At 49.5% G+C, this 24,570-nt stretch overlaps 1 protein-coding gene across 2 annotated transcripts; it reads left to right on the forward strand.

Moving 5' to 3' along the window:
* Positions 1-32: 32 nt before the first annotated feature.
* On the forward strand, positions 33-23,862 carry TMEM38A (transmembrane protein 38A). 2 transcript variants are annotated; one of them, XM_077122002.1, is made up of 6 exons: positions 33-200; positions 12,997-13,153; positions 13,369-13,553; positions 14,880-14,967; positions 21,730-21,847; positions 22,442-23,862. In XM_077122002.1, exons 1-6 carry the CDS (start codon positions 77-79, stop codon positions 22,646-22,648), a joined length of 879 nt encoding a protein of 292 aa, XP_076978117.1. In that variant the 5' UTR covers positions 33-76; the 3' UTR covers positions 22,649-23,862. The 2 variants fall into 2 exon arrangements, with proteins under 2 accessions (XP_076978117.1, XP_076978118.1); XM_077122003.1 differs by lacking the exon at positions 33-200 and adding an exon at positions 12,240-12,433.
* Positions 23,863-24,570: the final 708 nt, after the last annotated feature.

Here is a 24,570-nt window from a genome sequence, read left to right on the forward strand (position 1 = left end):
GGGCGGGGCCGAGCGGGGGCGGGCTCCCGGCGGAGGGCCGCAGCGGGCCGGGGGCCGGGGTGGGAGCGGGCGCGCCATGGAGCTGCTGTCGGCGCTGAGCCTGGGCGAGCTGGCGCTCAGCTTCTCGCGGGTGCCGCTCTTCCCGGTCTTTGACCTCAGCTACTTCATCGTCTCCATCCTCTACCTCAAGTATGAGCCAGGTGAGCGCAGGGTGGGGGCCGCGGAGGGGCCTGGCATCGAGGGGCTGGGGGTGGGGCAGGCCCGGGGCTGGCTCTGGGGAGGAGGCAGGCGCTGTGGTCGTGGGGAGAGGGGCTGGGGGCGAGGAGAAGCCCCCGGGCCGGGTCACTGGGGGAAGGCGGGCGGGTGGGAGAGGGAGGCTGAGCAGAGGAGGGGGCAGGTGCTGGGGAGGGGCGTGGGGCGCGGGTGGGGCGAGGGCACCGCCGGCCGCCGTGACCTCCCCCCTTGCCCTTGGCCGCCCGCTGGAGCAGCAGCTGGTGTCTAAATAAGGCCCGGCCGCGCCGGGGGCCGCGACCCGGTTCGGGAAAGTGACACCGGCGCCCAGTCTCCGCTGCGGCCGCGGGCACCCTCCCCGCCCTGGCCGGGCATCCTTTCCACCTCCCCAGCAGGACCGGCCCTGGGGCAGGGTGACTCGGGGTCAGCCTGCGCCCTCGGCTCCAGGCCACCCCTCTCCCCTCGCTTGCGGAATGGCCCAAGGAGAGCCTCCGTTTCCTGCATTTTTAAAAACATTTTTAAGATGAGAATGCATGGCCTCCTTCGACTGTGCTATTTTTGTACAAGATTCACAGGAGCAAATGTTTCTTGTTCACCTCCTGGTATTTTAGTGTTTTGGGCACAGCTGCACACTAAATGGGTAACAGCATTTCATTTTAGGAAATAAAGATAAATCGCCCAACACTGTGATCTCTCTTCTGTTTCGATATAAATTACATGTCTGTTTTCTTCTCAGAAAGGAAAAGCTTTATTCTTTTACAGATGATAAAAATAGGTGCTCGTGTTTATTTAAAAAAAAAATTCAAACTGGTAAAACAGAAAGGAGAAAAAAGAATTACAGTTAGCACGGTTTGGGCCAGTTTTCCAGCCCTCCACCTTGATGTGTTTGTACAGGTACTTGTAGATATAAATGTACGATCTTATGCAAATAGGAGCAGTTTTGTTCTGTCTTATTTTGCCTGCCCACACGCCAGAGCCTGTTTCTTTAAAAGCTGTTCTGGGGAACAGTCCAAAGCAAAATAAGCTTTGTATCATCTTGGAGTGAACCAGAGCTGAATTTCCTGTCTGGGAAAGAACTGCAGGTGGGTCAGAACCCACCAGCTCTTAGGAATTCTAAACCTGGAAGGCAGGAGCCCCAGGAGAAGCCTCAAGCTGGGAGGGAGCCTACAAGAGCAGCCGAGAGAATCCTCCAAAATTAAGAGCTTCTGAGTCTGAAGCTTCCTGAAGGTTTTCAATCAGTGGCTCTCCACATTTGCTGCACATAAGACACTCCTGTTGGGGGGAGGGGGGTCTTAGACACTTTTCTGTCCCCTCACCCCCCATGCTCAAGGGGCCATCCCTTGGGAATGTCCGGAGGTGGGGAGGCAGGCGTGAACATTTTTCAAACTTCCTATGTGCTGCAAATGTTGAAAATCTCCATCCAGCCCAGCTCTATCTCCTCCTTTTATAACTGGGGAAACCGAGGTTTGATCTTGAGCCTAAGGTCCCATGGCTGGTAGATAGTGGCATCAGGATACAAACCCGGGTTCACTTGACCCCCAACAACCACCCCAATTACTCGAAGCTACCTGCTTCCCTTTGGGAGACCAAGCCCAGAGCTGCCAGTCTCCAGCTTGGCCTGCATCCCGAGAAATTCCATGCTGGTTTGCAGGGCTCAGTGCAAGAGGAAAACACGGGGCCCCTGGTCCGGAAGTAACCAAGTAGTTCAAGATGGCAAGAGCAGAGCAGTAAACCAGGGGGGGGGGGGGGGGGGGGGGGGGGGGGCTTCTGCTCAGGAACCCCTGCATGACCAGCCCTGATTCCGAGAGCCGCATCAGTTTGGCTGCTTACTTCCTCTCCCTCAGCTTCTCTTTGTCCATCTGCAACGTGGGCTCAATAGCGAACTAGCTCTGGCTGCCCTCTCCTGACCATCATGGAGACCCCTGGGAAACTCTGTCCACGGGAGGGTCTGAGGCAGCCGGAAGGGGTGCCGTGCTTACAGGTATTTATATGGCTGTGGAGGGTGCACGAGCTACCTGGGCTACAGGTGTTTACTGAGTCAGGTGATCGTTCTTCTCCAGAATCCTGACCCAGGAAGAAGCTGTCACCTGAGAGCCGGTAAGCTAAGCAGACTCCCAGGACCCTTCCAGAACTGCTAACTCAGAATCTGCATTTGAACTTCAAGACCCCTAGGCAAGGGCTGCTACTAAACCCAGAGCTCCTCGTGGGCCATGTTGTTGGGGGTCTGTTCCCTTCCAGGACCCCTGGCCCCATGCAGGGGAGAGAGGAGGAAACACTGGCTGCTGGCTGCATCCTTCAAGAAATGAATGGATGAATGCATTGCAATTCCTTAAACCCTGACCCAGCCAAAGAACCATCCAGACCAGCAGCTCCGGAACATGATTGCAAATTAAAATCAGGCAGGCCTTTAAAACTCCCAATGTCAAGCCACTCCCCTCCACCATTAAAATCAGAACCTCTGGGATGGGACCTGGTCTCAGTATTTTAAAAACTTCCGCAAATGAGAACGAACTGTCTACCCCAGGACTTCCAAACTGTTAACACTTGGGCTCAGACTGTCCTTTGTGGTGGGAGCCATTCTAAGGGTGTTCCGGCAGCACTCCTGGCCTCCCCCCACCCCCAGTGATGACAACCAAAGGATATCCCCAGACCCCACCATGTCCCCTGGGGGGCAAAATCACCCTCAGCCAAGAGCCACCGTTTAGAAGAAAATGGAACAAATTCCATTTTAATACATGTTTTTCTTGCCGTTTGTTTTGTACTAATGGCTCCTTGAAGGAATTTGGCAGGCAAAGGGCAAAACAACAAAAGATAAGAAAATCAGCCTGGAGAGACGAGTGGCTTTCTCCAGCTCTCCCAGGGAATTGGCGGCAGGCCTGGGTTTGAAACCCCCATTCTCCTGCTTCCTGAGGCCACCAAAAAGGAGTCTGGCAGGGGAGCAGAGCCAGGGGACCATTTCCCAGCCATGGCCAGGCCTGCACTCAGCAGCCTTGGTTTTCTCGCCCATGGCAATGGGGAGAACTGTCCTTTCTTTTCCCTTGAGGGTTGCTGGGGGGCTGGGGATACTTAGAAGAGGCCCAGTGAGCAAAATGCACAAGCGCGTGGACTCCTCACAAACAACCATGTGAGAATGAGTGGGGAAACTGAGGCTAGGGGGGGCGGCTGAGCCAGACCTGGGCATGCAGCCTGTTACACCAGGGTGCATGCCCACTGCAAATGCTGGGACCTGCTTGCGGGAGCCATGCAAAGCCCAGGCCCCCACTCCCACACCCGGGTTGGTTCCCTGAGGGCACAAGCAAAAGTCCCCGGAAAGAATTCAAGCCCTGGGTGTTATTTTTAGATGGAGAGGTATCCATTTCTGCAAAACACAGGCTCCTCGCCCACCTCGCCATCCAGCTGCTCCAAGGGATCAGGTCCCAGCTGGCCAGGTTTTAGACAGAAGCCCCAGGAGAGGCCAAAAGAGTTTTGCTTTGTAGCTTTAGGAGCCGGGTGAATCTTAGATAGAGGACAAACTGGAGGGGATAAATCCAGGGCAAGATAGGAGGAGGGAAAAAAGCTGCTGGAATGCAACATACCAGAAACAGAATGGCTTTTATAAAGGGGAATTTAGTAAGTTTCTAGTTTACAGTTCCAAGGCCAAGAAAATGTCCCAATTAAAACAAGTCTATAGAAATACCCAATCTAGGGCATCTGGGGAAAGATACCTTGGTTCAAGAAGACCGATGAAGTTCAGGGTTTCTCTCTCAAATGGAAGGGCACATGGTGAGCACAGCCAGGGCTTCTCTCTCATCTGGAAAGGCACATGGCGAACACAGGGTTCCTCTCTCAGCTGGAAGGGCACATGGCAAACACAGCATCATCTGCTAGCTTCTTCTCCTGGCTTCCTGTTTCATAAAGCTCCCCAAGAGGCGTTTTCCTTCTTCATCTCCAAAGGCCGCTGGCTGGTGGACTCTCTGCTTTTTGTGGCTATGTCATTCTGCTCTGCTCTCTCTGAATCTCTCCTTTTCTCCGAAATGTTTCCTCTTTTATGGGATTCCAGTAAACTAAACAAGACCCACCTGGAATGGGTGGAGACACGTCTCCACTTAATCCAGTTTATCAACCACTCTTGATTGAGTCACATCTCCAGGGAGATGATCTAATTGCAGTTTCAAACACGCAGTACTGACTAGGGATTAGAAGAAAGGGCTGCCTTTACAAAATAGATTTAGGATTAAAACATGACTTTTCTAAGGTACATACATCCTTTCAAACTGGCACACAACCCTTGCTAGGAATCAAGCAAAGAATGGATTAATTAGGGTCCCTACGGATCAGAGAAGGAAAGGGGCTCAGAGAGGGAAATGGTTCGTTCCCTCACATGGTTCGTTGATGGGGGCTGAGAAGAAAGAGCAAGTGTGGTGACTGTTTGCATTGAAGCAACTTTTGAAGATAAGATGGCCTATGCAGAAGAGATACATAAAGATAAATAAATTGCTCTTTATTCCCATGATGGGATACCCCAGTTAAAATGAGAATTAACCTTGAAATCATGATGCCAGGTGAAAGAAACTAGGGTACAAAAGGTCAGTATTGTAGGAACCCATTTACATGAAATGACCCAAACAGGTAGATCTTTAGAGACAAGAGCAGAGGGGTTGTTGGCAGGGGCTAGAGGAAGGGAAATGACTGCTAACCCTTCTTTGGAGGTGATAAGAATGCTCTGAAACGAGACACGGGTGCTGTTTGCACACTCTTGGGAATGTATTTAATACCCCTGAAGTATGCCCTTTAAAATGGTCAATTTTATGTTCTGTATATTTTAAAGCAATAAGAAGGGGGCGGGAGAGGTGGTATCACACAATGTGTGTTTTCATAACAGGAATAAACGTGTTTAATATCCCAGACATAATATGAAGTGAAAAACAAAGCCACAGAAGCTGTGAAATTTAAGAACATGCAACGAAACACCTGGTATGATCTAGGGACCTCCAAGGAAGGGTGCAGGCAGTGTGCCTACGGAAGAGTGCATACAAGTATGAAATGCCACGATACCAATCGAAAGACGTGTGTGGGGATGATAAAAAACCAAATTCAGGGTGTGTTAATTTCGGAGGGTGAGAGAAGGGAGTAGAATCAGGAAACAAAGCTTGGGCACCTGCAGTTTGCTCTTTTTTGCGTTATTTTGTGAAGCGAGTTTCTAGGGACACTGGTGTTTATTATTCCGTATATTTATCAAGTGCCTGAATTATTTGATCATTTTAAAAAGGAGAGAAAAGCCTTGTGTGAAAGACCGCATATCGTCTGTTCCCATTTCTACAAAATGTCCAGTAGAGGGAAATCCATGGTGACAGAAAGTGGATTAGCAGCTGCCTGCAGCTTGGGGGGCGGGGGGGGGGATTAACTGATTAACTGCAGAGAACCAGGAGGGGGTCCCCCGCGGGCTGATGGAAATGTTCTAAAACGGGATCACGGTGATGCTTGTGCATCTCATTTATTTACTAAAAATAACTGAACTGTTCGTCTAATACGTGAATGTTGTGATTTGTAAATGACACCTCAATAAAGCTGTTAGGAGAAAAAAAAAAAAGGAAAGAGGGCTGCTTCAAACGGGCCACCCCAACGGAAAGGAACACTTCTGTATTAGGAAATACTCCACAATATGGTGTGAGGCTGGAAAATCATATTCCACGAAGGATACCCCAATACAGATCAATTACAGAAAAGATGGGTAGAATATAAGGGAAAATAAACAAAATTTGCAACCACTATACTTGGAGTTAATTATCTTTCCAGCCTCAATCTTGAGCTCTTTTGCAAAGTTAAATTCGTTTTATTTGTGCAGAACTTGCTTCCTCTTTTTCTTTTTATGTATTTGATTGTAGTAATACGGAAAGAACATAATCTTTCCTGTTTTAACTGTTTTGCAGTGGGCAATTCAGGGACGCTGGTTACATCAGTTCATGTGGGTGCTACAATCACCTTCTCCCATCTCTGAAACTTTGCATCACCTCCAAGGGAAGCTCTGTACCCCTTAGGCAGCCGTTCCCCACTCCTTCTCCCCCAGCCCTGGTCACCTCGAATCTCCTTAATGCTTCTATGAATTTGCCTATTCTAGATCTTTCCTGTAAGTGGAATTATACACTATTTGTCTTTTTGTGTCTGACTTAACTCCACTGAGTGTGTCTTCAAATTTCACCCACTTTGTAGCATGGATCAGAACTTCACCCTTTTTCACGACTGAATAATATTCCATCAAACAGATGGATTGCATTGTGTTTCTCTGTCATCTGTCCTGGGGCCTTGGGTTGCTTCTGCCTTTTGACTCTTGTCACTAACGCTGCAGTGAGGAGTGGGCTGCCCGGGTCGTATGGTAATTCCACATTTAGCCCTTAGAGGTGCTGCCAACCTGTTCCCCACGGTGGCTGTACCATCTTCCATTCCCACCAGCAAAGCGCGAAGGTTCCTCTCTCCCCATATCCTGGCCAGCTCGTGTGCCCTCCTGCCTCTCCTCCTCCTCCCAGCTTCTCCCCTTTGCCTGGATTGTCCCTCGCCCCCCTCCCCCCTAGGAAATCGCCACTCATTGCTCAGATCTCAGCTTGAATGTCACTTCCTAAAGGATGCCTGCCTTGACCTCTAAACTCGGGCAGACAGGTTCCAGGTGAGACCCTGCAAAGCACCGTGTGTCTCTCCTCTGTGTGCTTTTACCTTCCTTCCTGGGATTATTGGACGCGTGCTACCTCCCTGCCAGACTGAACCCTGCAAAAGCAACGGCAGAACCAGCTTTGGCTTCTGACTGCATCCCTGTTGCCTAGCAACAGCCTCGTCCTCCATGGGTGCTCTGAATTAGTTGTTGAGCGCTTGGGTGGCATTGGGCTCCCTTCGCAGAGCCTTGGTCTCCTCGTCTGTTCATGTGTCAGCACCTAGGGTTGCCCTACCGTAAACCAAGAGGGCTTGAAACAATCGAAATTTATTCTCCCACAGTTCCAGAAACCAGAAGTATGAAATCAAGGTGCCAGCTGGGCGGGTTCCTTCTGGGCGCTCTGAGGGAGAATCTGTTGTATTCCTTTCCCCTCTAGTGTTTGCCTGCAGTCTTTGGTGTGGTCAGCTTGAGACACATTATTCCATGTTCTGCCTCCATCTTCACGTGGCCTTCTCTTCCCTGGGTCTGGGCATCTTCTTTGCTAAGGACATTTCAGTGGATGTGGGGCCTGCCTAGATCTCATATGGAGACTGTCCAACTAATTACATCTGCAGACACCTTTGTTCTAGTTTGTTAGCTGCCGGAATGCAATATCCCAGAAATGGAATGGCTTTTAAAGTGGGGAATTTAAGGTCGCTAGTTTACAGTTCTAAGGGCAAGAAAATGTCCGAATTAAAGCAAGTCTATAGAAATGTCCAATCTAAGGCATCCAGGGAAAGATACCTGGGTTTAAGAAGGCTGATGAAGTTCAGGGTTTCTCTCTCATCTGGAAGGGCACATGGCAAACACGGCGTCATCTGCTAGCTTCTTCTCTTGGCTTCCTGTTTCATGAAGCTCCCCAGGAGGCGTTTTCCTTCTTCATCTCCAAGGGTCCTGGCGGGTGGACTCTGCTTCTCATGGCTATGTCGTTCTCTGCTCTCTCTGAATCTCTCATTCTCCAAAATGTTTCCTCTTTTATAGGACTCCAGAAACTAATCAAGACCCACCCGAATGGGTGGAGACATGTCTTCACCTAATCCAGTTTAACAACCACTCTTGATTAAATCACATCTCTAGGGAGATGATCTGATTACAGTTTTGAACATACAGTATTAAATAGGGATTATTCTGCCTTTATGAAATGGGATTTAGATTAAAGCATGGCTTTTCTAGGGAGTGTTCATCCTTTCAAATATCACAACCTTTATTCCAAGTAAGGTCGCATCCTGGGATTCCAGATGGACATGAATTTGGGGGCATGTGATTCTGTTATAGGTGGGGCCATTGAGCCTTACGCCACATGGCGCACGAAAGCTTGGCATCTGATCGCTGAAGCTGCGTTGTACGATCATGAGGATGGAGGAAAGGGATGGAGTTGCTGGGGCATAATAGTAGCTCAATAAAAGAGGGGGGAGATTGTTGTTATAATGTAACCCAAAGTGCCCAACATGGCAAGCCTTTCATAGGGGATAGTCCAAGTTTGCCAGGATGGAAACCAAGTGGACAGGACCCAGCGTGATCAGCATTCCTGATAAATTCGTTTACTCCCAGCTATGACTTGAACAACAACTGTGAATCAGACACCAGGTGTTCAATTGCAGATAAGTCCAACGTGGCAGCCCCTGCCCTCGTGAAAGAATTAAGATCACATCAAAGAGTGGACCCTGCCCTCTCCCCAAGAGGACCAAGTAAACCCCTCTCTACCCCAACCGTGTCTTCTTCCCCTATCCAGTCCTTTAGTCTGCTGGAGGAAGGTTGGAGGGGTCCCCTTAAAAGGGGTGGGCAGGGGGCACAGTGGCTCAGCAGGCAGAGTGCTCGCCTGCCATGCCAGAGACCCGGGTTCGATTCCCGGTGCCTGCCCATTGCCAAAAAAAAAAAAAAAATGTTTAAAAGGGGTGGACAGATCCCTTACCTCGGACATGACTCCCAAAGGTGTAAATCTCCTTGGCAACATGGGACAGAAATCCCGGGATGAGCCAGGACCCAACACCATGGGACTGAGAAAGCCTTCTTGACCAAAAGGGGAAAGAGAGAAATGAGACAAAATAAAGTTTCAGTGGCTGAGAGATTCTAAACAGTCAAGAGGTTATCCTGGAGGTGATTCTTATGCATTATACAGACATCACCATTTTAATTTATGTTAATTGTGGTGGCTGGAGGGAAGTACCTGAAACCGTTGAGCCATGTTCCAGTAGCCTTGATTCTTGAAGACGGACTGTTTAAAAATAAAACTTTTACAATGCGAAAAAAAAATTGAAGAGTTGAGTGAATCAATTGTTTGTCCCTGCAGCTACATAAATAGTACATGGCACAGAAAAACCCCATGTTGAGATTTGGTTAACTTGGAGAGAAGAGCCCTCCGAACTCTAGAAAGAAGGGGATGCTTTCCAAAAATATCTGAACTATTTGCCTCTAATTAGCCTTTTGATTAATAAGAGATTCTATTTTGTGACCTTATCATCTCATGTCTGTACTGAGTGGGGTTTTCATTTCATTCAGTGGAGTTGATGACATGGGCTGTTGGTTATTCTGCACTTGTGGTGGTGAGAGTAATGGGAGGTGCCCCTTGCAACGTGATCATAATTTCCTTTCCAGAAACCAAAACCAGTGGGGGAAAGAAGGAATCAATATGATCAAATAAGACGCCTCACCCAGGGAAACACCCAGGTCTGGACACTAAAGCTAGCTTCAGAAGATTATGACATTAGCATACAGATAAAGCTCATCATGAGTTAAAAAGACTTTAAATAGGTAATGCAAAACGTTACGAATTTGATTAGTAGACATTAATGCTATAGTCCTTGGGTTTGTTTTTTATAAACTCATTATTTAAGAACCACACCCCTTTCTTTTTTTGATACAGAAATTTTAAAAACTCTTTTTATCTTGGAAGAGTTGAAAATCCACAAGAAGTTGCAAAATGGAACTTTTTTAACTTTTTGACTTTTTATTTTGAAATAATTTCGAACTTACTGGATAGTTGCAAAAATAAACAAAACCCATACAGAGAACTCTAGCATACCCCTACCTAGTTACGTAGATCCACCAATTTTTGACATTTTGCCCCATTTGCCATATCATTCCTTCTTCCTATCCCCTATCCATTCATCTCTCTAATCTTTCTGCATTTACATCCACTTATCCAACCATCATCTATCAATTACATCATCCATCTATTCATCCAGCTATCCATTTAGCGGTCTCATCTACCTATCATATATTCATCCCTTGTCATCTATTTATCCATTAATATAGCATCTGTATCTACAGCCATCCATTCCTCTGTGGATTATGCATCTATCTGTAAGCCTACCTACCCTTCCATCCATCTATTAATCTCTGTATGTGATATCTCATTATTAAAGTCAGGAAACTAATATTGGTGCAATGCTATTAACGACAGACCCTTTTTTCAGCAGTTTTTACATGGTTGGTTTTTGTCTTTTTTATTTGGTACAGTTCTATGAAATTTTATCACATGTACATTTGAGTAGCCACCACCACAATCAGAACGTAGAAAGTTCCATCCAACTCCTTCCAGCTGCCCTCTAGAGTGAGAACCTCCCCCAAGCCCTAACCCCCGACAGCCACCCCCATCCATTCACCCCTCTAATGTCATTGTTCTGAGAATGTTACGGGAATGGAATCCCGCAGTCTGACCTGTGATTGGCTATTTTCACTTCCATCATGCCTTTGAGAGCCTCTGTGATTGGCCGCGTTCACTCCTGTCATGCCTGGAGAACTGCCCTGATGCAGCCTCTGACAGCTGAGTCGTTTCCATGCTGGGATGGACGCGGTTGGCTTATCCTCTGGTGTTGCAGGACGTTTGGGCTGTTGACAGATCTGCTGTGAACATTTGTGTACAGGTTTTTGCGTGAAGGTCAGACCCCTTTTCCAAACGAAAATCAAGTGCAGAACTCTGAGATGAAGCAGGGGAAGAAGATGTGGTTTGTTTGAAACCGGTGAACCCCGGCACTAACCTATCGGGGTGTCTTGGAGCTGTGCACCCCAGAAAAACATATTCCATCCCTGTGGGTGTGCACCCATCGTACATGGGGCCTTGTGATGAGGTGACTTCGGTTAACGGTGTGGCCCACCTGAAGCGGGATGAGCCTTAATCCTATTACTGCAATCTTCACGGAGGAGGCCACAGAGAAAGAAACCACAAGGAGCTGGAAGCTGGGAGAGAAAGAGGGGATATTGCCTTGTGATGGAAGAGCTGGAAAAGCTGAGAAACCCCAAGGATCTCCAGCAGCCAGCTCCAGAATGCTGCTAGCTTCACCTTGCTGATGCGTCGATTTTGGAATTCTGGTAAAACCATGAACCAATAAATCTTCATTGTTTAAGCCGACCTATCGTATGGTATTTGTGTTAGCAGCTGGGAAACTGAAACACCATGGCTGTCTCCTTTACCCCTTGCAAACCCTCAGGGTTCCCAGGAACACGGTTTGGAAACCATTGTTCTCGGGAAGCTCCAAGAGATTCCTGTGGCCTGCTGTAACAAATTCTCACCATCCAGGCAGCTTAAAACAGCAGGAATTCATTCTGGAATTGGTTCTGGAGGTCAGAAGACAGCAGAGCCACTCTCCCCCCAAAGACCTAAGAAGAGGACCCTTCCTTGACTTTTCCACATCCTTGGCAATCTATGTTCCCTCTTAACATGGCAGTTCCCTCCGCGAGGGTCTCCTCTGTGTCTCTGTGTCCAGATTTCCCTCTTCTTATAAGAACACCAATAAACAGATTTTGGGCCCACCCTAGTCCATTATGACCGCATCCTAACTTGATTACCTCTGCAAAGACCTTATTTCCAAATAGGATTCTGATCTGAGGTCCCAGGTGGATGGAAATTTGGGGGAAATGCTATCCACCCCAGTGCAGGAATCCATCCTGTCCCCCTTGCCTGCAGGACTTTGGGACACTGGTAGGTCACTCCTTTTGCTCTGTGTGGTTTTCAATCATGCTGCCCATAAGAATAGCACAGGGGGCAGCTACAAATCTGAAAACCTCCCCAGCGCACCCCAGGCCACGGACTGAAATGCACCTGATGGGAACCCCAAGTGTCAGGAGTTTGTAAAGCCCCCAGGCAGGGTACTCATGTCCCTTCAACCTGGAGACCCAGTGCATTGGGCCATCTTCTTTCAGGGATGGGGTCCCCATTTCCATTTCTAAGCAGGGCCACTCTTATGTATTTTGTTACCTTGAATTTGTAAGAATAGTCCACTGCATATCATTTATTAGCAAGTGTAGCCTTAGTTGCAGAAACTGAAATTAGTTACATTTTTTTCTCACTTAGCATTAAATGAAAAGCACCGAGGCCTATGATAAGACCAAGTCCCTGGGGCTACGGGCACCCAAAGTGGAAATGACTGGCTTTGCAGAGCAAGGAAGCTTGCCTGGAGGAGGGAGCATTTGGCTGTTTCTTCTGTGTCCTTGTTCTTCCCGTGCCACCATCCTGGAATTCCCCATCTACCTCCTCACACCTATTCTCTCCTGTTTGTGTAATTCTACCTTTGAAGACTCTGCCTTCCCACCTGGCACCAGGTGTGATGCTCTTTTCCCAGAAAATGAACATTCTCTGATAAGACGGTCGGAGCAACAAAACCACCATGAGCTCCTGGGAATCTTGGGTATGGCATCAGCCGGAGGCTGGGACACCAGCTTCAAAGTGTTCCCTGTTACAAGTGGATCCAGCTCACCAAGCCTCAGTCTTGTCTTGGGGGTGATGAGTCCCTTGGGATAATAGCTGTCATCACTTGGTTAGGACTATTGATGAGAACTTCATAACCCTTTCCTTGTAAATGCTTCTCCCCATGTCTGGGGCCCAGGAGTGCTTGCTACAGGTGAGCTGGTGTGACTCCATCACCGTCTCTGAGCACAGAGGAAGGAGCCCCCATCTAGCTCTGCCTTTACCTCCGTGTGGACCTGGCCACATGCTCAGCCTCACTGAGTCTCGTTTCCTTGTCTGAAAAGGGCAAGACTGCATGACACCGGGTGGGTGCTCTTACAGAGGTGGCCAAAATATAATGGGCTGACGGGAGGGCATGGGGACAAGGCGCATGCCCGGCACCCTGGCGATGGTGGGAAACACTCCTCTGCCCCCCCAGGAGCTGTGGAGCTGTCCCGGCGCCACCCCATGGCCTCTTGGCTGTGCGCCATGCTGCATTGCTTTGGGAGTTACATCCTAGCCGACCTGCTCCTGGGAGAGCCTCTGATCGACTACTTCAGCAACAGCTCCAGCATCCTTCTGGCCTCAGCCGTCTGGTAAGCCATGGCCGGGCATGGGGGAGCAGAGCCGGGGGCTCGGCCGCCAGGGCTCGTCCCCTGTCAGATGGGTACCCAGGAGGTGGTGGAACCAGGACCCAGCTCAGCCCCCACAATGGCCCTGACCACCCATCTCCAGCACACGGCAGAGGGACCTCCCAGGATCCCCCCAAGTTTGCCAGTCCCCCCAGACAGTGGACATTCTCTCTCCAAAGGTACTTGATCTTCTTCTGCCCCCTGGACCTGTTTTACAAGTGTGTCTGCTTCCTGCCAGTGAAGCTCATCTTCGTGGCCATGAAGGAGGTGGTACGCGTCCGCAAGATTGCGGTGGGCATCCACCACGCGCACCACCACTACCACCACGGGTGGTTCATCATGATCGCCACTGGCTGGGTCAAAGGTAAATAAGGCAGCGGTGATGACGAGAGCCGTGGCTCTCGTCTCCTGGGCAGGGTTTCTCGGCCTCAGCACTATTGAGATTTGGAGCCAGACCGTGCTCCATGGGGATGCCAGACACAGAAGGACAAACACTGCTACAATACAAGGACCTGGGCATCACGGGATGTCTTGCAGCTTCCCTGGCCTCAGGCTACCGGATGCCACTAGCAGCACCCCTCCCAGATGTCTCCAGACCTTGCCAGTGTCCCCCGAGGGCAGAACCACCCACGGTTGAACAGTGCTGCCCTGGAACTCTAGCCATAGAGCTCTGTATATAACCACAATAATAAACATAAATGCACCTAATAACAGAGCACCAAAATACACAAAGCAAAAACTAACAGAAATGAAGAGGGAAATAGACAATAGTGGTTGAAGAGGCAAACCAAGGGGTAATAGGAAGGCACGGAGAGAATGCCCAAAAGGGTCCCCCAAATACACTGAGTGTCTCAAAACTGCTTCTGCACTCTACAAGGACAGGTACCCCCTAACTGCCAGAGCCTAGAATCAGCCTCCACTGAGCAACAGCATCCCTCTAGGATGTGACTTCTCAGCCATGGCACCAGTGACATTTGGGGCCAGATCATTCTCTGCAGTGGGGGGATGCCCCTGTGCATTGTAGGTTGCCTAGCGGCATCCCTGGCCTTGACCCGTTAGATGCCAGTCGTGCCCCTCCCCCCCCCCAGTTGCAACAACCAAAAATGTCCCTAACGATGACGAGTATCCCTTGGGGGACAGACTCTCTCCCAGATGAGAACCCCTGCTCCCTGGTGCTTATCAGGCACCCCGCTTTCCTCCAGGGTGAGGACTGAGGCAGGTTTACAAGCTTATGCATTAGCCAAACACCTTTGGAGAAATGGAAAGATCCTTCCAGAAATTTAACCAGTATGTCTTCATGTGGATCGCCTTATCCTTCTCCAGGAAGCCTCTACTACAAAGCAAATTCCCCAGGACTATCACGTGCCTCCCCAAGGGTGGATGGCTTAGGAAAGATTCAAGACTCCAGAGCCCAGAGGCAGAAAAGAGTGGGGAGCTCTCTGGAAGAGCAGACCTGCCTTGCAGGGGGAAGGAGATGCAACCTCAACTTCTTCACGCTCCACATTCCTTGTGACCCTCAGCAAGGCTCTGCCTTCTCTGAGCCTCAGTTTCCCCACCTGCAACTGATGATCATAGGCCCCCAGGCTCCCTGTCCCTCCAGGGAAGTCTCCAGGGGTGGGTGGCTGCTTCCTCGGTGGCAGGGCGGGCAGCTGGGGGTGGCAGTCTTGCTCAGAAGCGCCCTGTCCCACAGGCTCTGGCGTGGCACTCATGTCCAACCTCGAGCAGCTGCTCCGAGGGGTCTGGAAACCAGAGACCAACGAGATCCTGCGTATGTCCTTGTGAGTAGCCTGCCGCCAGCCCTCCCATCCCTCCTGGCCCCCTGTGCCTGACCTGACTTGGTCACTTCTGCTGACCTGGAGAGGCCCCTTACCTGCCCTCCAGGAACTGCCAGAGGAGAAGACCACCACTGGGGGAGCACCCAGGGGGAAGTGGGGCTGCAGGGAAGAGGTGACGCCTGGTTTAGGTTTTGAAAGTGATCAGAGAGGGAAGGGTCTAGGCAGAGACCACCAGTACAAAAGAGAGCAGAGATGACCAGTTTAGCAGGGCCAGAGTGAGGAGCGTGGGGTGGGCTAGGTGAGGAACTGTGAGCATCGTCTCCAGGCAGGACCCCCACCCCCACTCCCACATCCAGGACCCCAAATTGATTGCATGTCACCTAATGCATTTTTGGGGGGATGCATGGTCCAGGAATTGAACCCGGGTTTCCCCTGAGGAGGTGGGCATTCTAACCACTGAACTACCCGTGCACCCACTTAATGCATTTTTAATAAAACTTAAATTATGGTTATGTATAGACAACTCAAAATGTCCCGTTCTAACCACTTCCAAGTGTGGAATTCTGTGCGTTATGGAGTGCTGTGCCGCCCTCCATCCTGCCGCCTGCTCCCACACGTTGTCCTCACCCCAAACAGAAACCCAGCAGGCACTACCTCCCCTTCCTCCCCCTTCCCTGCTGAGCCCCTGGTAGCCTGGAAACTCCTTTCTTCTCTATGGATTTGCCTGTTCTAGATAGTTCCTATAAGTGCAATCAGACAATATTTGTCCTTTTGTGTCTCGGCTGAATGCATTTTTTTTTGTGCCAAATAAACATTTTTTGCTTTAGTCACACACATTAGTTGAAATTTTAAAATATTAAGTACCATCTATTTTCAGCACACTGCAGTAATGACAATCTTTTGTTGTTCCTCATGCAAAAACATTTTTTTAATTTGTACATTTAGTCACTATCATTATACACTCTAGGCATTCCTAGATTACACCATCTCAATCTTTATCATCTATCTTTCTTTGTGATTTCATTTATGCCCCAGCCCTCCTCCCTCTATCATTCTCATATGCAGCTTCATTCAGTGTTTTAACATAATTGTATTACAGTTAGGTAATATTGTGCTGTCCATTTCTGAGTTTTTATATTCAGTCCTGTTGCACAATCTGTATCCCTTCAGCTCCAATTACCCAATATCTTACCCTATTTCTATCTCCTGATGGTCTCTGTTACCAAGGAAATATTCCAAGTTTATTCACTAATGTCATTTCATATCAGTGAGACCATACAGTATTTGTCCTTTTGTTTCTGGCTAATCACACTCAGCATAATGTCCTTAAGGTCCATTCATGTTACATACTTCATAACTTTATTCTGTCTTACAGCTGCATAATATTCCATCTTATGTAAATGTCACAGTTTGTTTAGCTGTCTGTTGATGGACATTTTGGCTGTTTCCATCTCTTGGTAATTGTTAATAATGCTGCTATAAACATTGGTGTGTAAATGTCCATTTGTGTCCTTGGCCTCGTACCCTTTGAGTAGAGACAGCATATAGATGGGTCCTGTTTTTTAATCCATTCTGCCAGACTATGTCTTTTGACTGGAGAGTTTAATCCATTAACATTCAGTGTTATTACTACATGGGTAGTACTTTCTTCTACTGTTTTGCCTTCTGGATTTTATATGTCATATCTAATTTTCCTTCTTTTTACCTTTACTCATAGTCTTCCTTTCTACACTCTTCTCCACACCTCTCTCTTCTGTCTTCGTATCTGTCTCTAGTGCTCCTTTTAGTATTTCTTGCAGAGCTGGTCTCTTGGTCACAAATTCTCTCAGTGATTTTTTGTCTTGAAATGTTTTAATTTCTCCCTCATTTTTGAAGGACAATTTTGCTGGATATAGAATTCTTGGTTGGCAGTTTTTCTCTTTTAATAATTTAAATATATTATCCCACTGTCTTCTTGCCTCCATGGTTTCTGCTGAGAGATCTGCGCATAGTCTTATTGGGTTTCCCTTGTATGTGATGGATTGCTTTTCTCTTGCTGCTTTCAAGATCCTCCCTTTCTCTTTGACCTCGGACATTCTGATCATTAAATGTCTTGGAGTATGTCTATTTGGATCTGTTCTCTTTGGGGTACGCTGCACTTCTTGGATCTGTAATTTTAAGTCTTTCATAAGAGTTGGGAAATTTTTAGTGATGATTTCCTCCATTAGTTTTTCTCCTCCTTTTCCCTTCTCTTCTCCTGCTGGGACACCCACAACATGTATATTCATGTGCTTTATATTGTCTTTCAATTCCCTGAGTCCCTGCTCATATTTTTCCATTTTTTTTCCTATAGTTTCTGTTTCTTGTCAGATTTCAGATGTTCCGTCCTCCAGTTCAGAAATCCTATGTTCTGTCTCTCGAAATCTACCATTGTAGGTTTCCATTGTTTTTTTCATCTCTTCTACTGTGTCTTTCATTCCCATAAGTTCTGTGATTTGTTTTTTCAGACTTGCAGTTTCTTATTTTTGTTCTTTCCTTGCCTTCTTTATATCCTCCCTCAATTCATTGATTTGGTTTTTGATGAGGTTTTCCATGTCTGTTCATACATTCTGAATTAATTGTTTCAGCTCCTGTATGTCATTTGAATTGTTGGTTTGTTCCTTTGACTGGGCCATATCTTCAATTTTCCTGGTGTGATTTGTTATTTTTTGCTGGCATCTAAGCATTTAATTACCTTAATTAGTTTATTCTGGAGATTGCTTTCACTTCTTTTATCTAGGGTTTTCTTGCTGGATGAGTTTGTTGTCTATCTGTTCTTTGACATTCCGTTCAGCTTTATCTGGACCTTTCGCTTAAGTTTTGTTTAACAGAGGAGAATTTTTAGTTCTTGTTTTCTTGTTTCTTGCCCTGCTCCTGAGGTACCTTCCCCCCACACACACTTAGGAGGGTCTACTTAGATATTATAGACCCCAGCCAGATTTTCCCAGTTTCCCAAACTGGCCTCCTATCAGGAGGAAAGAGTCACCTGCGTTGGTTTTCCCTGAGGGTGAGACCCAGCAGGTTGAAAGACTTTCCTGTGAAGTCTCTGGACTCTGTTTTTCTTATCCTGCCCAGTATGTGGCGCTTGTCTGCCTGCAGGTCCCACCAGCATAAGATGATGTGGTACCTTTAACTTTGGCAGACTCTCCCTGCTGGGGGTGTGGTGGAGACAGAGGACAGGTTGTAGGCTGGTTTTAATGGCTTCAAATTACCAAGCCCTGGTGTCTGAATTCCTTGATGGAGGGATTCCACCTGGGTGGGGCTTCACCCCTCCCCTGGGGAAGGCACAGGCTCCAGACAAGCCCCCAAAAGAGCTCACTTCTGCTTATGCCTGGGGCAGTTGCAGCCTGAAAAGTCCTGCCGCTGTATCCAGAGGCAGTCAAGCCTTTGTAGATACACAGCCACAAAAACCTCTGTTTCCTTCTTTTTTTTTTTTCCCCTTTTTATGTCAGTCCTGGCCCCTTGGTGCCGGGGCAAAAATGAGCAACCTCCGCTTTGATCAGGTTCACCTAAACTGGGGGCCTATTTTTAGTAGTCAGAATTTGTTAATTAGTTCCACAATTGGTGTTTGATTGTGCCCAGTCCCTGCTGCTGGTAAAGTCCTTTCCTTTCCCCTCTGGGAAGCGGCCTGTGGGGGAGGAGCGCTGGCCACTGCAGCTTTGGGCACTCACGGTTCTGGGGGGTGCTCGCAGCCGGTCCAGCTGGTCCAGACTGGGGTACGCTGTGTGTCTGGTCACTATTGTGGCTCCAGGAGCTGCTCTACTGTTTCTGGTTATTTAGTAGTTGTTCTGGAGGATGAACTAAAATGCGCATGTTGTTAGGCTGCCATCTTGACCCGAAAGTCCCGAATGCATTTTTAAAAGGCCTTACAGGTTTGTGCTAGTTAACAATTTCCCCCCAATATAAAATGGAATATCCCCATGGCCATCAAAACTGGATTAGATTAAAAGATTGCTTCACTCTCAGGCCGGGGAGTGTGGGTCAGCAGAGGGACCCAGCCAGATGTGTGCTCGGAAAGATCAGAGTTCCAATGACCCTCACCCAGCACCCACCGGTGTCAGCATCTTCCATGACCTGCGGACATTTAAAGCTAAGAAATTACATGACAATCCACAGAATTCCAGACTTTATTCGGACATCACAAGTTTTCCCATCAACATCCTTTTTCTGCTCTGGGAACCAATCTAGGACCCCACATTGCACTGGAGCCCCAGGACAATTTCTAAAGACCTTGCAGGTTCATGCCAGTGAAAAACATTCCCTCGTCTGCGACAAATAAAGCTGGAGCCTTTAAAATATCACCCATCTACTGACAAAAACCACCTCCCGCTTTGCACTTTGGAAGATGCCGCATTATCTTGTCTCCTTCCCAAGATGCAAGTCTGTCCCCATCCTCAGGACTCAGACAAGGAAATGGAGACAGAGCAGCTTCATCGCTCGCTCCAAGCAGGCCCGTGGCTTCCCCTCTCTGGCTGATTCTGCCTCGTCCGGTGGGCGTGAGGCTCAAATGGAGCCTGTGCCTGCAGCCCCTGGCCCTGGCGCCTGGCCAGTGCTTTTCCTTATTTAATTAACCAATTAATTAATTTATTTATTAAACATGACAGCACCAACATTCTTACCATATGATCTTTCCATTTTTGACATGTAATCAATAACTCATGATATCATCACATAGTTGTGTATTCATCATCATGGTCATTTCTTAGAACATTTGCATCAATTCAGAAAAAGACAACAGGAAAAAAATTCATACATACCATACCCCTTCCCCCTCCTTTTCATTCGTCACTATCATTTCAATCTACTAAAATTATTTTGACTTTTGTTCCCCCTATTAGTTACTTATTTTTAACCTATATGTTTTACTTGTCTGTCCATACTGCAGATAAAAGGAGCCTCAGACTCAAGGTTTTCACAATCACACAGTCACATTGTGAAAACTGTATCATTATACAATCATCTTCAAGAAACATGGCTCCTGGAACACAGCTCTACATTTTCAGGCTGTTCCCTCCAGCCTCTCCATTACATCTTGAATAACAAGGTGATATCTATTTAATGTGTAAGAATAACCTCCAGAATAACCTCTCCACTCTGTTTGGAATCTCTAAACCATTGACTCTTTATTTTGTCTCATTTCTCTCTTCCCCCTTTTGTTTGAGAAGGTTTTCTCAATCCCTTGATGCTGGGTCTCTGCTCATTCTAGGATTTCTGTCCCACCTTGCCAGGAAAGTCCACACCCCTGGAAGTCATGTCCCACATAGAGAGGGAGAGGGCAGTGAGTTTGTTTGTCATGTTGGCTGGAGAGAGAGGCCACATTTGAGCAACAAAAGAGGCTCTCTTGGGGGTGACTCTTAGGCCTAATTTTAAGTAGGCTTGACCTATCCTTTGTGGGGATAAGTTTCCTATGAACAAACCCTAAGATTGGGGGCTCAGCCTATTGCTTTGGTTGCCTCCATTGCTTTTGAGAAACCAGGAATTCTCCACAGGGAGAAGTTGAATTTTCCCTCTTTCTCATCATTCCCCCAAGGGGACTTTACAAATACTTTTTTATTCACTGTTCAAATCACTCTGGGATTTATCTGGGCATCACTCTGGACAGACCTACAAAATCTCATGCCCTACTCAAGGTTCCATGTACTTATGCTGTTCAATTAAACTGTCCACATAAGTTATAGTAGGAAATGCACTAGTCAAAATATAAATTTGGCACCAAATAAACATTTTTTGCTTTAGTTTCACACATAAGTTTAAGTTTTAAAATATGAATTATCATCTATTTTCAACACCCTGCAGTATTGACATTCCTTTGTTCTTCTTCATGCAAAAACATTTTTAAATGTGTACATTTAAAATCATTATTCACTCTAGGCATCCCTAGATTATACCATCTCAGTCTTTATTGTCTATCTTTCCTTCTGATTTCATTTGTGTGGCAAGTGCTTTTAAATCTTAGGTAGGATTATCACCGCCCAGTACATGCCCTGAGCCACAGCTAACATCGTAACAAGACACCTTTATAACAAAATCTCATTATCTTTATAACAAGATAAAAGATCGTGATCCATTCTGCAAGCAAGAAAAAGGAACTTAAGAATAACCCTTCTGGAGGAGTGCAGCGTTTAGGACCCCCCCACCCCGGACCCCTTCCCCACCCCCAGCTCCATGCTTCGGGGTTGGCTAGAAGGACTCAGAACTCTGCAAAGCTGTTAAACTTGCAGTTATTTTATTCCAGCAAAAGGGCACAGTTAAAATCAGTCAAGGGAGGAGGCGCCTGGGGGCAGGGGGCAGGGAAGACCAGGTGTGAGCTTCCAGCTGGCCCCCACCACCCCCAGGGGAGTCGCAGGGCAGCATTTAATGCCCCAGTGGCGATGCATGACAGCACGCTTGGAGTATTGTCAACCAGGGGAAGCTCCCCGCGCCCTGGAACCTGGGGATTTTACTGGGAATCGAGCACGCGTGGCTGACATGGAGAAATCAAGCTGGTGCCACGTGACCCTGTCCCCCATGGGCAAGGCAGGTAGTCCCTGGCGGGGTTCCCTGGCATGGCCCACGGCCCCGGGTGAGACACTCTGGACCCAAAGGTGACCTGCCAGGAGCTGGGGGCACAGGCCATGCCCTTCCTGGGCGAGATTAAGCCCTGCTGCAGGGGCTTGTCCGAGCTGCCTTGCAGGAGCATCTGGGGCAGCGGGGGGGGGTCTTGGCCGGAGGTGCCAAGGCCTGACCCCCCCGGCCGCTCCCTTGCAGCCCCACCAAGGCCAGCCTGTACGGGGCTGTGCTTTTCACCCTGCAGCAGACACGCTGGCTCCCGCTTTCCAAGGCCAGCCTCATCTTTGTCTTCACCCTCTTCATGGTGTCCTGTAAGGTGAGCCCCCCCTGCCCGTGACCTGCCCCTCGCCGATCCCTGCCTCCTGGCTGGGACGGGGCCACCCCGAGGGCAGAGCAGCCTGTGAGCCGGCCTGGCGTGGGGGCGGGGGGTGGCCCTGTGCACTGGGCAGGGTGTGTGCAGACCAGGGTATCAGGGCCTGGGGCCTGGGTGGGGAGGGAGGGGGAAGGCGGGTGTCCCCTGGGTGGGGAGGGAGGGGGAAGGTGGGTGTCCCCTGGGTGGGGAGGGAGGGGGAAGGTGGGTGTCCCCTGGGTGGGGAGGGGGTGGGGAAGGCGGGTGTCCCCTGGGTGGGGAGGGGGTGGGCCCCGGTCTCCTGAGCCCGCACATCTGGGGAGAAGGGAGAGGGGGGTGGAGGGGCCTAATCGTGCTTCCACACTGAGCCCGGCTGGGGGGCCCCCACTCCTGGGGTAGGGGGGCAAAGTAGGGGGAAACGACAAGCTCCCCAGTGTGCCCAGGACTCTCGCGGTGTGAGCCCCAGCCGCATGCTGGGGTGCAGGCTGCTGGGGGGGTGTGGAGGCTGGGGTGGGGCCACCTCTGTCCTGGCCCTGCTGACCTTCTCCCCCCACCCCCCAGGTGTTCCTGACGGCCACACACTCCCACAGCTCCCCTTTTGACGCCCTGGAGGGCTACGTGTGCCCTCTGCTGTTCGGCACAGGCTCGGGGGGTGACCACCCCCACAACCACGGGGCCGCCGGCCCCCTGCACTCGCCCCTGCCGGCCAAGTCCAGGGAAGAGCTGGGCGAAGGCTCCAGGAAGAAGAAAACCAAGAAGGCGGATTAGGGGGGCCCTGGGGCTGGGAGTCACGACCTTCCCCACTCTCAGCCTCGACTTCCCCATCTGCAAACTGGGGCCATAGGCCGTCCCCCAGGGCTGATGTGGGAGACTCAGTGCAATACGGGTTTGGGGGGTGGTTTATAGGAACGGGTTTATAGGAATGGGCCTCCCCTTTTCTCTCCGCCAGCCCCCCGCAGAGCTTTTGGGGAGCACGCGGAATCCCGGCACTTGTCCTCATGCTCCTGTTTCTCTCCCCACTTCTCTAAGACTGTGAGTCGACTCTAGAAGAATTTCAAGCTCCCTTGAGAGTCATTCATTCGTCCAGTGGCATGGTCCCACATCCCTGCCGCGGGGCAGGCGCTGCTCCTGACACGGGCAGGGACTTTGAGGGGCACCTGGGTGATTTCACAGCCTCTCCTGGCCCAGCCCCTTGGGGATCCAGAGCTCTCCTCATGCCCAGAAATTCCCGGCTCTTGCTGGGTGTCCCTGGGCAGGTTGCCTTCCTTCTCTGATCCTCAAATCCAGCCTTTGAATAGGGACAGGCAGGAGACTCCCAGGCCAGTCTGTACCGCAGAGCTCCTGCGAGGCCCAGGAAGGGCTTGTGGACACAAAAAGGCCTCAATGACTCCAACAGGCAGGGTGGTCGGGAGAGAGATAAGGACGGTTGTTGATTCCGGCTGAAAATGGCTTTGCGTCTTAGAGCCTCTGTGTCTGCAGATCAGGGACCCACACGAGCAAACCAGCACCCTGAGACCTGAGAGCCCAAGGGTGGGGGCTGGCTTGTCTTGACCCTTGGCTTCAGGCTGAGCCCTCAGGGTTCCCAAGATCCCGCTCTGTCCAGGGGCCGCAGCTCATCCCGCTGGGTCCTGGAAGCAGCGGCCTGCCTCTGGCTGGTGTCCTCTATTGGGGCTCATAGAGTCGCTCAGCAAACATGCCGGTGCCTGCTCTGTGCCGAGCTTTGTACTGCTGCCGGGCAGGCTGGGATCTCGCTTTAGGGTGAGGCCGGGAGCCCCTCACCAGGAGAGGCCTGGGTGTGGGAGGAGCTCCCTTCGGGCCTCGGGAGTGGAGCTGGCCGCCCAGGGCTGTAGGGAAAGTGCCTTGTTCAGGGTGATACCCGGGAGCTGCTGGGTTATGAGGCTGTAACGCCCCCAAACTCATCCTCTCACAGGTCCCCTGAGGCTCAGCGCAAGGGGTCAGCAAATAAATCCATTGTGAATGAACCCTGGGGTCTTGTCGATTCTTCCTGGGCTCTCAGCCTCAGGACGTGGGGGTGCTGGGGCTGTGTGCTCAGACCCTCTCGGGATTTCCTCTGGAACCACCCTCGTGGCAGCCCCCCTGGGCAGAGGTGGGGGTGGGGGGTGGCGTTTTTGGTTTGGGGCCCAGCGGACCTGAGTTCGAATCCAGGGCCCATTGACCCTCCCGTTCTCCGAGTCTGTTTGCTCCTTGAGGAAGAGGGGGGCTGACTCTCACTGCCCATGAGTGGCCGAATGATGGGCAGACGACTGGGATATGTGGCTAAAATCAAGGCTGGTTGGGGAAGGACCCTATTAAGAGAATGAAAAACAAGCCACAGATGGGAGAAAATCTTTGCAAATCATATATCTGATAAAGGGGTCATCTTCAGCATATATAAAGAATCCTCAAAACCCAACAATAAGGAAACAAAAGCCCAGTTTAAAAATGGGCAAAAGATTTGAACAGATGCTTTACCGTAGAGAAGAATATGGAGACAATACATAAATAAGCAGGCAAAAAGATGCACAGCGTCATTAGCGAACAGGGAAATGCAAATTGAAACCACAATGAGATTCCACCTCACACCCACTAGAATGGCTAAAATTAAAAAGACTCACCATACTAAGTGCTGGCCAAGATGTGGGGTGAGTGGGTTTCTCTAACACTGCCAGTGACGGTGTAAAATGGTGCAG

This window comes from Tamandua tetradactyla, chromosome 11 (assembly GCF_023851605.1).
Source record: "Tamandua tetradactyla isolate mTamTet1 chromosome 11, mTamTet1.pri, whole genome shotgun sequence".
Taxonomy (NCBI): domain Eukaryota; kingdom Metazoa; phylum Chordata; class Mammalia; order Pilosa; family Myrmecophagidae; genus Tamandua; species Tamandua tetradactyla.

Bases quoted from the DNA above. Each gene is read 5' to 3' on its own strand.
- TMEM38A (XM_077122002.1), top strand. From the start codon at position 77: ATGGAGCTGCTGTCGGCGCTGAGCCTGGGCGAGCTGGCGCTCAGCTTC. The intron at 13,554-14,879 runs GTAAATAAGGCA...CCTGTCCCACAG, and splicing joins CGCCACTGGCTGGGTCAAAG to GCTCTGGCGTGGCACTCATG. The intron at 21,848-22,441 runs GTGAGCCCCCCC...CCCACCCCCCAG, and splicing joins TCTTCATGGTGTCCTGTAAG to GTGTTCCTGACGGCCACACA.